We start from the raw sequence: 13,283 nt of genomic DNA, 5'->3' as shown, positions 1-13,283 counted from the left end.
TTCCCTAGCAGAGATTCAGCACTTGGTTTTATATTCTGCAACAATTTTCACACCGCTGACCAGGCCAGATTGCTCTGTGGTGCAGTCCCTTTGGAGTCAGTCTACCAGTAGCCCTGGGATTCCCACCTGTGTGTTGCAACTGGCCTATTGCAGCAACAGACAAGGCTGCACATCCTGTCTCTGCAGCATGCGAAATGTAAGGACTCCAGTCCCCTTTATCTGTCAGTGCAGCCAGAGGGCTCTCCCGGCTGCACGTCTCAGGGCAGTGACTGCCTAGGAGGTGTGCTCCAAGGCATCTGCCAGTTGACCTTGTGCCTGATAAAAATGCGGCCAGCTGGGCTTGCTTTAATCCTGGAGAAACACGCTGTATCTTATCACTCAGCTCAGTTGCAGCTCACAAATGTGTCCTTTAAATATGACAGCATCTGCCCATCCCCTACTGGGGCAAGGCGTACACGAGCTTGTCATTCCCTAGAGTGGCTCAGCTAATCCAGTTGCCTCTGCTCATCATGCTGCCTCTGACTTCTGGGAGCGGGGCAGAGAATCTCTCCCCCAAGACCAGGACAGGGAGTGGAACTGGGCACTGAAGATATGGTGCCTTTTATAATTCTTCCTGCCTGTCTTACTGGAAGTCATTGTTGCAATGGCATTCACCCCAGAGGGTCAGATATCCCTTGCAGAGCAGGTGGAATGTTAAGAAAACAGGTCTGTGAACTCTGTTTCTGTAGATATATCCAGGCACATGCTCAGTACACTGGGACATGCAGATGGTGGTGTCTCTATATAGCTATGTTCTTTTGGGGCTGTAAATTCAGAACAAAAGGGGTGGCTTGAAATCTGCATGTGCAGCCCTGGGTGTCAGTTTGTCTGGCAAGCTGAGCCCGCTCTTGACTGCAGTGCTGGGATGGCCAGGCTGTGTTTTGGCATAATTGTGTCAGGAAGTGGGGCCCTGATGCTTTGGCAGATGTTCCCCTATACATCAGCACGGCATGCTGAGTCATTGTGAAAACCCGGCCCCAAAACATAGACTTCCATCCTTGGAGTCTAGCTGACAGCACAGATGACAGTCCTGACAGATCCAAGGCAATTCCTACATGTAGGGTTTGAGGTGTCACAATAATAATCCAGGTGCTTCTAATGAGAACCAAATGTGACCAGATCCAAAACTCAACTCAGCTGTTGAAAGAACTCCCATGGACTTCAGTGGACCTTGACGGGCCCATGAAGTAGGATAGTAATTTCTTTGCTTTCCAGGTTGATGCTTCTGCCTGTGATACCCCATCTCACAGTTGCTTGCACTTTTGTGGAAGAACTGTTTCCTCCCTGCAGTCAAAGGCTCCTCTTCCCACTGTGTCCCTGTGCCATTAGGAATAAGTTAGTCCTGCCCCAATCTCACTAGTGTAATCCCTGCCACCTTAGCATCATTTTTTAAGAATCCAGGGGAATTCTTTGCTGTGGAGACAAATGAACTGTGTATTTGCTATCGGCAAAGGAGCTTGGCTCCTCATTGAATCAGGCATCTTCTATTGATGCCAATTATGATAACTAATTAAACCACTCCCCAACGACTCTGCTCAGTCTATGTCCTTTCAAGAGCCTGACACTTGCTTGATGAAAAGGTGAGGGCTCCTGTCATGCAGGCCTATTACATTTATTGGTTTGAGCCCACATGGAAAGCCCTTCCTGTGTGCTGTGCATCATTAATCAATCCCGTTTCCCAGTCCTGCCCACTCACTGCATGAAAAGCAGGGACCTCTTAAAAGGAAGCAGCTGGCATTTGGTGGGAGCTCTTCATAGATGAGGAGAAAGGAAGAGTACCCCCCTGGTTCACTTTCTCCAGAGTACGATTATGCAGGGCACTGACCCGAAGAAAATGATGAAGCCCCTCGAGATCCCGGATGCAACTTGACCTGGGGAAAGCAGTGATTGAGGAGTGATCTGAAGAAGGCTTCTGGCTCTTGTTTGGATGCACAGCTGAACTCTGGCCTTAACTCTGCTTTGAAAAACTGGGATTCTGTGATGACACATGGCTCCCTGGAGCAGGTCCCTGCAAGGAGTGTTATAGGTTTGACTGTCCTTTCCTTTGTACTTTGTACAACAGTAAAGCATAAATCTCCTGCCCTGGAAGCTTTTGCTTCCCCCCTTCCCTTGCATTGATATAAATGTTGACATATGGTACAGAACCTGGCTTGGCTGGTGAGATCTTGGTGCTGGTGGTGTTAAGGCAGCCATGAAAATTAATGTTTAGCAGCTTTCTCTGGTTCTCTCCAGCAGAGGATCTCATAGTGCTTTGTAAACAGGAAGAGGCAAAGACTCACAGCACTTAAAGGAGGGTTTTTATTTCCAAATTTCAGATGAGATGAAACGATTATCCAAGGCTACACAAATACCATATTTATTTGCATATGATATGCATCTTTCCCTGCACAAATTAACCCTCCAAAATTGGGCTGAGTGTATAAAGTGAGGAATCTGATTTTTCTATACTGGAATAGACATGTACAGACACCGTGTTATAATGACTACCATGGGGGTTGAAGCCCAGCAAACAGAACAGTGGAGTCCTGTGTTAACCATCTTGCAGCCATCGCTGTTGGTTGAGCACTGTAGTTTGTGCTTGCAGGAGCAATGGAGTTAGCTCAAGGGACATGAGTTGCTACATGAAGTCTGTAGTATCTCGATGAAGTTTGTGGCATAGAAAGAGTACTTTATTATTTACAGGGACTTATATAAAGAACTATTTATAGTGAAGAAGTAATAGTTTTACTGTCCTTGCAAGAGTTTCGGGCTTAGCTGTGCTGCTCTTCTGCCACACTGGGCAGTTCCTGCTGCCTCATCCAGACTGTTTTCGGGGATGCCACACTCCTGGACACTGTGCTTCCAGGAGGACTTGCCCTGTGTCACACAGTTGGCCGTGACTCTGGGGACCAGGGGGGAGTGGAAATTCTGTGTTTTGCCTTCCAAACACAAGGGGTGTGTCTTATTTGGGGTGTGCGTGGTGTGCACAAAAATATAGTCACACGTGGTGGTTTGTTATTGCATTAATGCTTAGCATCCCCTGTCATGGATTATTACCCCATTGTGCCAGGTGCTGTACAAATACACAACAAAAGAATGGTCTCTGCTCCAAAGAGCTTTCACCTCAAATAATCTTGGAGTTGGTTGTGTGTAAGTAAAATGGCTAGCTTCACTCTGTGACTTCAGCTGGGCCAAGTTTTCACCTAGGGATCTATGTAGGACCACTGTCCATAGGCCTGTGATCTTGTTCATGTGACAGGAAATGCAATCTCCCCTCACTATCTGCCATTTTTGGGGCAAATAGTCTGGAGTCACTGGGTATGAAATTTGGTGCACTTTTAGTTGATTTGTGTCTGCAGCAGGAAAGGGTCTGTGGTAGGGGATGGATGCATGCTGTAACAGGGCATTCCCTCACAACCATTATTAAGGGTGGTGAAAACTTTTCTACTGTCCAACTTCTAAATGCTGGTGATCTTTGATTTTGAAGAACATAGGAGGCAGCATCAAATAAGCAAGGGAGTGCAGCTGAGAGCAAGGCCATTTGGGAGTGCACGTGAATCTGTACTGCCATCCCAGAACACTACATTTTTTTTCCTCCTCCTTCCTTTTTTTTCTCCTTTTTTCTTTCTTCTCCCTCCTCCCCCGTGTCAGTGACATTGCTCAATCTAATCTATTGTAAGGCCTAAGTTTCCTTTACATTGACCAGAGTAATGTAAAGGGGCCTTAGCATAGATGGTGGTGGCTCAATGCTGCTGGTCCTGAGAACTCACCTGTTTCTAGACCAGTGGTGCTATCAGACCTGTGGCAATTAATGCTGCCACTTTCTACTGCCAAATTTCTGGACCCATGGGAGCCCCCCGGGTCCAGTGACATGGTTTCACCTGCCAGATCAGTCTGCAGCCCCAGACCCAGTGCATGGGATTGTTCTGCAAGCCCTATCTGGCACACACGGCCAGATCCAACCCACAGATCTAGCCTCATGCCAGAGATTCACGGTTCATTCATCTTCCCCCACACAGTCAAAAAAGTTGAGCTGTTCTAGACTTAGGCTCTCATGAGTAGTAGTGTACTGATTTTCAGTAGGTACAAAATTGAGACTCACTAAACTCATTTTACTTGCTTTGCTGTGCTCTTCTCCTGATTTTATGGTTTCCTGTGTTTTCTCTCATGTTGTCCATTACAGAGCCCATGCGGGCACCCAAAGGGCTCGCCTTCTCAGAGATCCAATCCAGGCAGCTGACGCTGCAGTGGGAGCCACTGGGCTACAACCTGACCCGCTGCCACACCTATACAGTCTCGCTGTGCTACCGCTACTTTGTGGGCAGCAGCCACAACCAGACCTTCCGGGAATGCATGAAGATGGAGCACAGTGTCAACCACTACACCGTTAAGAACCTGCTGCCTTACAAGAACATTCATGTGAAGCTCATCCTGTCCAACCCTGAGGGACGCAAGGAAGGGAAGGAGGTGATATTCCAGACAGATGAGGATGGTAAGTGCCTCATGCCTGCTTGGCAAATGGACTCCAGGGTGCTATGGCAGGAGAGCTGTCCCCTCTGCCCCTGGGGCAGTGCAGGAGAGCTACCAGAGCAGCCATAAAGGAGTGTCTGCATTGCTCTTCTGTTTTGGGCCAGGCTGGGGCAGTCCAGGAAAGGGACACAGGGTCAGCATTGACCCTGCCACACACAGCACAAGTGGTAATGTGGGGGTGGAGTCACTATTGAAGCCACTGTACCCCATGAACCTCAAATTTTCCCTCTGGCAAAATAGGAATAAGGATACCAACTTCTTTGGCTTTGAGATCTGCTGAGGAAAAGCACTTATGAGAGCTCGGGGTTATTATTTGAACCTTTAGACTGGAGTAGCAGCTGGGAAGCTGGGGGAGGGTAGTGCAGCTCTGTTCCCTGAACCCAGCATGTCGGGATGGAGCTCTCTTCTTCAAGAAGGCTGAGAATTCACACAATGGAGGTAATGTGAATGCCACCCACAGCAACTGCTGCTAACGAAGTGGCTCTGGAAGTGCTGCAGAAGGCACTTCTGGGAGTGGGCAGCTGGCCCACGGTAGTGGAGTCTTGGAGAAAGCTCCATGACTACATCCAGAGGTGAAGAACAGGGAGCAGTCAGGGAGACAAGTGAGCTCCATGCTGAGTCAAGTGTATGAGGGGAGGGGGAAGGTGATGGCAGCTGGGGCTGTAGAAATGTCAAGGATTGATAGAGTGATGGTAGGACATATATGGAGATACAGACAATAGGAGGCTGAAGGAAAAGGATCAGAGGTTGCAAGAGGAGTCCTGAAATCCCCGCAGTAAGCCACACATGTGCCCAGTCAGTCCCTCTGCAGGCTGTGGGGCTAGGTGATAGCTATGCGTTTCTGCTTGAACTGGCTTTTGGTTAAATATACAATGTGTATTTCTTTCCCCACACTCTCTCCTTGAGGAAAATTCATCCTGATGAGGGGGCATAGGGCACTATAAGAAGTGCCAGTGCCGGGCAGCCATGTCCCACGGCATTCCAGGCTGTAGCTATGGCTCCCTGATGAGGAAACTCTTATGCATACACGTAACCCCTGGCTTGAGCAGACCCCTTTTCTTCCCTCCTTCCCTTCTCTGCTGTCCCCATTCATCACTTCTCCCTTTTCTGTTCCTGTTTGAACCAGCTGCTATATTGGATTGCTCCATTCCAGATAGCATTTGCCTGCTTAGAGGTTCAGATTTGGGACTTAGTCACAGAGTCATAGAGAAGTAGGGCTAGAAGGGATCTCTAGAGGTCATTTAGTCCAACCCCCTGCCTGAGGCAGAATCAACCCTATCAAAATCGTCCCATACAACCATAATCTAAACTCTACGTAAGAATACCATCAACCTTGACATAACATAGACCCACCGCCCTAAGCTGCCACAGGTAAAGCAGGGGAACCATGGTGGCTGATGTCCTGCTTCTATAAAATGTTGTCAATATATGCTCACAAGAGATCTCAAATGGAGGGCCATGCCCTGGCTACAGGGGAAGGCAAAACCCCCCTACAGTCCACACCAATCTGACCATGGGGTAAAATTGCTTCCTGACCCCAAATATAGTGATCAGTCTGACCCCGAGTGTAGGGGCAAGACCCTCTAGCCAGGAACCTACAGCTTTGCTTCTATCAGGAGAACCAGCACACCATAGTTTAAGTCCTCAGCCTTAGCTGTAGCCAACACTCAGTGCCTCAGGGGAGACTTAAAAAACACACTGACACAGCAGAAAAATGGTGGGGTTGGGGGAAGGGAACAACCAGGAAAGCCCAGAAGCATGGTAAATGCCCATGGTAGAAAATAGGCATAGCTGTACCTAGATCATCCCTGGCCAGTGTCTGTCCAGCCTCTTTGGCTAGGGACAGACATTCAGAAACTTGAGCCTGAATTGATTCAATCTTTGCGGGTTACTCTAACCTGGCTAGGCTGAACCAGTTTGCAAGTGCAAGTTGCCAGTTTGCAGACATTCCCTCTGGACTGAGAAAATGCAGCCACATGCCTGCAGTGGCTCAGGCTAGAAGCCCGGGGGCGCTAGAGCAGCCCTCCATTCCCTTTCTCAGGACTGAGCTAAGGTGGGCATGGGCAGGCCCCCGTAGGACTAGGGAGGAGTCTGTTCCCCCCCCCCCCCCCCGATAACAGAACATTTATCAGCTCTGTTATCAGCATGTATCACCCCATCAGAAAACAGCTTTTTAAATAGTTCAAACTCTTCTTAAAAAATGGAGGAATAGAGAGACATTACCAGCTGAGCTGTTGATTAGCTCCAAAAAGCCCTAAGTCGACACTGCTGTCTGCCAGTTTGCAGCAAAAAAAAAAAAAGGTGTTTTCCCTCTTTTTTTTATGGCAGCCCTTCAAATTCAGGTATTTGAAGACTGCTATCATGTCCCCTCTTAGGTGCTTTTTTTGCAAGCTGAACATGCCTAGCTCCTTCAGACTCTCTTCCATAGGACTTGCCATCCAAGCCTTTGAACATCTTTGTTGCCTGCCTCTGGAGCCTCTCTAGCTTCTCCACATCCTTTTAAAATGTGGAGCCAAGAACTGCACTCCAGATGAGGCCTAACCAGTCACCATCACCTTGCACGTCTTGCACCCAATGCTTCTGTTGATTCAGTCCAAAACCACATCTGCCTTTTGTGCAGCTGCATCACACTGAAAACTCATAGTGAGTTTGTGGTCTACCAAGACTCCCAAGTCCTTTTCCATAGTGTTGCCATCCAGGCGGACATTGCTAATTTTATATTTGTGTTTTTGATTATGAGGTGTAACATATTGCATTTGTCTGCACTGAATTTCATCCTGTTAGCTTCAGCCCAGCTTTCCAATCTGTTGAGATCCTTCTGAATTGTGCTTGCATCCTCCAACATGTTCACACTCCATCCCAGTTTTGTCATCCACAATCTTGTTCAAGAAGCTTTCCATGCCTGCATCTAATTCATTAATCAACGCATTGAACAGCACTGGGCTGAGGACAGGCCCCTGTGGGACTTCACTCAAACCTTCTGCCATTCTGACATGGACCTGGTAATAATTGCCTTTTGCTTGTGGCTATCGAGCCAATTATCTATCTACCTTGTAGTAGTTTGTGTCCAGCCCATATTTTTCCAATTTGTTTTAGAAGGTCATGTGGGACCTTGTCAAAAGTAGGAATGTAAATATTGTTGAAAAATTATTTGTTTAACCTCCTCTATATTGGCTCAATGGTTAACCCATAACACAGCAGCTCAGATCTAGCTGCTGCTGGAAGGGTTCCTGGGGCCCCTTGGTAGAGGGGGGAGAAGGAGGTGGTGGCAACCCCAGCCATTCAAGGGCACCCTAGTGAAGCCCCTTGCTGGGAGGGAGGGAGGGAGCACCTGTGAACAAGCAGCTAATTGCTTAATTGATGAGTCATTAGGATTTTTGCTGTTTTCCCCCTTAACCTCATAAACTAGTTCCCTTCAGTACTAGGGAACTAGTACTAGTTCCCTTCAGTCTTCGCCCTCCCTCTCCCCTGCTCCCTATATTCGTCTCTCCTGCCCTGCCACCTTTTGGTTCCTGCTGGAGCGCCTTCCCCCTCTTCCCGGTCAGACTGCACCTTAACCCCAAACTAAACAATAACTGGTAAATTAACCAGTTTATCATTGGGCTTATCAGTTAAACAGTTAACCATTTAACCTTTCACATCCTTAGCCAAAAAGTCTTGCTGAAATCCAGTTACACTATATCCACACCATGACCCAAGTAGTTACTTTGTCAGAGAAGGAGATCTGTTTTGTTTGACATGATTTGTTTTTCATAAATCCAGTCTGGCTGCTTGCAATCAGCCTTTCCTTCTCCAAATGCTTGCAAATCGCCTTCCTTAGGATATGCTCCAGTAACTTCCCAGGTATTGAGGTGAGGTTAACTGGTCTGTAGTTCCCTGGTCCTGCTTCTTGCCTTTTTTAAAGAGGGGCACTACGCTGGCCCTTTTCCAGTCCTCTGGTACCTGGCCCATCTCCTACGACTTTATGAAGATCATTACAAAGGGCTCCAATATCTCCTCTGCCAGTTCCTTCAGGATCCTGAGATGAAGCTCATCTGGCCCTGCTGACTTGGAAATCATTCAGACCTAACAAAAGCTCCCTTACCATCTCTTTTGTTATCTGCTCCCTCAGCTTGCCCCCTCTTTATCCAGATAATCCCTCTGAGGTGTCTGGCAGTTTACCTTTTTTTTTGTGAAGACTGAGGCAAAGTAGCTATTGAGTAGCTCTGTCTTCTTTGTATCAGTTAGGAGTTCCCCCTGACTTGTTAACAGACCACAGCTTCCTTGGTCCTTTTCTGGCCAATATATTTATAGAACCTCTTCTTTTTGTCCATAACCTCCTTTGCCAGGTGCAGCTTGTTCTTTATCTTTGCCTTCCTGATTTTTGTCCCTGCAGATTCTTGCTATTTGCTGGTATGCTTCCTTGGTGACCTGCCCATTCTTCCATTACCTGTATGCTTTCCTTTTGCATTTGAGACATTTTAGAAGCCCCTTGTGCAGCCATTTTTCTTGTGCTTCCAACTGTCAGGACAGTTTCTTGTTGGGTTTCCAATACTGTGCCCCTTAGAAGCTCCCAGCCTTCCTTTATCCTTAAATCTGTCCTCTCATGTCACCATGCCTATTAGTCCTTGAATTGGATGAAATCCACCTTCTTCAAATCTAGCATCCAAATGTTGCTGACCTCATGCTTTCCTTGTCTCAGGATCTGGAATTCTGTCATACTGTGATTGCTTCCTCCCCTGTTACCCATCACCTTCATATCCTTCACCAGGTCTTCCCATCACCTTCATATCTTCCACCAGGTCTTCCCTGTTGGCCAGGATAAGATCCAAGATAGATGATCCCCCAGTTGTTTCCTCCACTTTCTGGAAGAGAAGGTTATCTTCACACAATTTTGGAACTGGCCTGACATTTTATGTTTGGCTGCATTGTTCTTCCAGCAGATGTCTGGAAAATTGAAGTCTCCTAGTACCATCCATAGCTTTTGGATAGATTCAAAACTGGGTTCAAGTTCAGAGATGACCATGGTGAACTTGTAACTGGGTTCAAGTTCAGCGATGGCCATGGTGCCCCTGGAGTCTCCTTGGCCCTTATCAACTTCACTGTTTCTGGGTAATTCCCCCTTCACTCGCCTGCCATGCCTTGATGTATTTTATCTTTTAGATAAAGGGAGGCTGCCCTGTTGCTTCCCAAGCTTGAGCTCATGTTCCTGAGCTCGTGTCTCTCTGTTTTCTGCCTTAAGGTCTAATTACAAAGCTGCAACCACCCCTTATACCATGCCCATGCCTTGCAGATGTCACTATTTGCTATTGAGCTGTCTCTCTCTACACATATCTGGGCATTTCACCCACCTTGGTTACTCCCAGATGCACCCTTGGGTCTCTGACTTGGATCCTGCCTTTTCTGAGGCACTGGGCCCCTAGGTCTGACTCCACCCTACTTTGGGCTGCGGGCCTCTGACCCTTTGGTCTCTGGCAGTGGTCCTCCCTTGACCTTTGGCCCCTCCTGGCCCTGCTAAGCCTCCTGGGTTACAAGTTGCTGACTCTGCCTCTCATCCCTTGTGGGCTCTAGGTCCCTGATTCTTGTTGCTGTCATGGCCCTTCAGCTGTGGTCCTACTCTTTGGCCTTGGCCCCTGTCTTTTGGTTCTTGACCCTAATCCTGGGGCAGCTTAGACCACCTATGTCCCTTGTCTCAGTCCCCAGACCACCAGTCTCCTTTGCCCAGCTTAGGTGTTTGCCAGGAGCCTGGCTTCAGTGTAGCCCTGCTGTTCAGGAGTTCTTGACATCTTGGCTGCCAGGATCAGACCACTGCCCCAGCTCAGGCCCTGGGCTTATATCCTGGTAGCCCAGTCCCCTTTTGAGTTGTGTGACCCCTGATTGCCTCCTGCAGCACCTGCAGATTTCCACCTGCAGTCTGCCTTCTTTTAAAGTAGCAGGAGCACCAAGCCCTGCTTCAATTCTTCACCTGTTTATCCAGTGTAAATGTTTTATTTCTGTTTTAAGTGGGGAGGAGCTGGCCCGTGGGGTTTGGGCCTTCACACACAAGGTATAAAAACACTATGAGAGATGGGTACATGGTGGAGCCTGATTTAGCATTTGTGAGTGTGCTGCTGAGCGGCTTCTAGTTTACCGTGCCTCGTAGTGGGAGCAAAGCCTGGGAGGGGAATCCATAGCTAAGCACCTTGCTAGGAAGACCAGCATCATATATTGGCTCAGACGTATCCACTCCGCTGCAATCCTAGTTCTTTTGGCTTGGCGTACTTTCAGGTAAGGCAGCTGCATGCAGAGCACAGGAGCCTGAGAGGTCAGAGCAGAGGGCTTTATCTAGCACTTAACCTGATTTAGGATTAGCTTCTGTCCTTACTTGTGTAGGAACATAACTAGTTTCTCTATGGCTCTCATAGACTGGCAGGGCTGAGACCTCCATCCTTCCCTAGATTCCCACCTTCCCTGAACTCACGTGCCAGGCAGCAGTTTTAATTCTGCAGCGGGATTTCTATTTTTGTAGCATTTACCTTTGTCAACTAGAATTTTCCTCAGCAAAAGATGTTCCCGTTCTTTGTTCATCTGTTGTTATGGAATCAAAGCCTTACAACAACAATAATAATTAAAATAATTAATACCTCGCACTTAGGTAGTGTCTTTCATCTGAGGATCTTAAGCAGTGATTAATTAAGCCTTGCAATGCCTCTGTGAAGTAGTTATTAACAGCGATAAAGAGCCAGAGGTCAACCTGCCTCTGATATTGGCTTTGTTTAGTCTCCTGATTATTTCTGCCTGGAATAAGTGCACGTATGTGCAGTTTTGCACCATCTGAATGAGCTCCCCACTCTTCTCTGGATGACACGCGCATGTTGATGAGAGAGCAGCAGGCCTGGGCTGTTTGTTATCTGTTTTCCCTCAAAGCATCTGTGCAGTTTCTCTCCTGTCATTCCTGGCCCTGTCCCAAGCCAGACATGACCCTGAGGTTCACCATGCTGTTTATCCAGCATCCGTCACAACCACATTTCCAAGAAAGCGGGTCACTTCTGACAAAAAGGTGCCATTAATCACCCAGTGGGAGGCATGCATGAAGGTGGTATCTGTTCTTCCCGTCTTCACACCCCGTCCTCAGAGCACTTATAACAAGTTCCTCAGGTTCTGCTGATCTGGATCACCAGAGACCTAACTGAGTGGACCATGCTAACACTGCTCCTACTCTCCTGTAGCTCGTGGTTTTTTTTAGCAGTGGTATTTGCAACAAATGGGGACGTGAAACATGCCTGCTCCGCTGCTCAAAGCTTATGACAAAACAGCCTTTTCCCCTCCCGCTCCCTCTGGGCAGCACAGAGCTATGGCTTGGGTAGTGGTTGTCCACAAAGATGTTGCAACCTGAACGACAACCAGACCCTCTTTGCAAAGCCTCTGGCTCAAAACACCAGGCTGTACTGGAGTTCTGGACCTATCTGTGCCCCTGGATAGCCTTGCCTTATGTGTTTGACATAATTAGTCTTGGTCTCCCGAGAAGTCCTCATTCCCGTATTGGGGCTTTTCTGGAGTGCTGGGTTATAGCGAACATTAGACAAACTTTCCACTCGCAGCAGGTGGTTGTAACCAGTAGCAGTCAAGCTGTCCCATGGTAGAATCTCTGCTTCCTGGCCCCCATACAGCCAGGATCTAGCTGGGACCTCCGTCCTATTTAGCAGTATGGTTGAGGGCTACATTGAGTCTCCGTGATGTAGATCAGGGCTGTCTAACTGGCATTGTGCAGGCTCCGATGCCTTTCCTCTGCTCCCTTTGCTGACCCCCATGGATCCGGGCACCTCTCCCACTGACTGTTATCTTGCCTGCTCCTACTACTGCCACCATGCTCTTCCCCAGGCTGCCGTGGTCTCAAGTCTTTCCCTCCCTCTTCCAGCTTCCGCTGTATGCCACCATTCTTGTACATGTTGTGGTCCGTGACCACTCAGAAGTTGGATAACCCTGATGTTGAACATCCCCGAACCTCTGCCTACTGGAAGAAAGGAGGAATGTAATCCTGTTTTACCACTGACTTTAATATGGCCAGGGCTTCTCCCTAGGTTCCTGCACTGTATTCTCCAGTGCTTTGCCTGGTCCGCTTTTAAATGCCCCACATGGCTGGGTTTCTGCCACTTCCCTGCAACACAGCTTAATAGATCAGGAAGCCTCTGCTGACATCCAGCATACATTTTCCTTCTCTTGCATGCTGCGCTGGGCAGGGATTAGCAGGACAGCGTGGCCCTACAAAGTTAATTTTGAGCTCTGAAGATCTAGATAACGTGACATGAAATACAAGACAACTGTGTTCTAATGAAGTGGAACTGGTACAGTATTTCAGGTGCCAGCCACAGGAGATGTACTGTCCCAGGAGAGTCTGCGTAAGGTAACTTCCACTAATGACTCATTATGCTTATAATATACCAACTCCCTTCTCGCTACCCAATTATCATCTCCCACACACACTGTAATAACTCAGATGTCTGAAAGGGCTACTTCGCTATCTTCACTGGCAGCATGCTGCCGGCATTCACTGCATGAATGATGGTTTCTGTTGTATGAGACCCCCCTTCTGTACTGTGCAGGTGGAGAGCGTTGTGCTTAGGAGAGCAGGACATAAAAAACCGTGTAGGGCAGGGGACAGTAGGGCAGCCCATGTGACATTCCTGAGAGCACTTGCTGCACGGTCCTGGTTACTTCTGCAGTTGCATGGTGGGCCCTGTTTAGTCCTGTGAAAGGATTTACAGGAACATGGGCTC

At 48.1% G+C, this 13,283-nt stretch overlaps 1 protein-coding gene across 10 annotated transcripts in view; it reads left to right on the top strand.

Annotated features, from left to right (window-relative positions):
* PTPRU (protein tyrosine phosphatase, receptor type U) overlaps nucleotides 1-13,283 on the top strand; it is a 408,251-nt gene that overhangs the window by 262,791 nt on the left and 132,177 nt on the right. For all 10 annotated transcript variants that reach the window (XM_025201929.1, XM_025201930.1, XM_025201928.1 and 7 more), the window contains one exon: nucleotides 4,202-4,510. In XM_025201929.1, the coding sequence (XP_025057714.1) occupies nucleotides 4,202-4,510 (309 nt within the window). The remainder of the gene's footprint in view (nucleotides 1-4,201; nucleotides 4,511-13,283) is intronic.

This window comes from Alligator sinensis, unplaced genomic scaffold, assembly GCF_000455745.1.
Source record: "Alligator sinensis unplaced genomic scaffold, ASM45574v1 scaffold883_1, whole genome shotgun sequence".
In the NCBI taxonomy this organism is placed as follows: Eukaryota; Metazoa; Chordata; order Crocodylia; family Alligatoridae; genus Alligator; species Alligator sinensis.
This window is presented reverse-complemented; position numbering and strand designations above follow the sequence as displayed.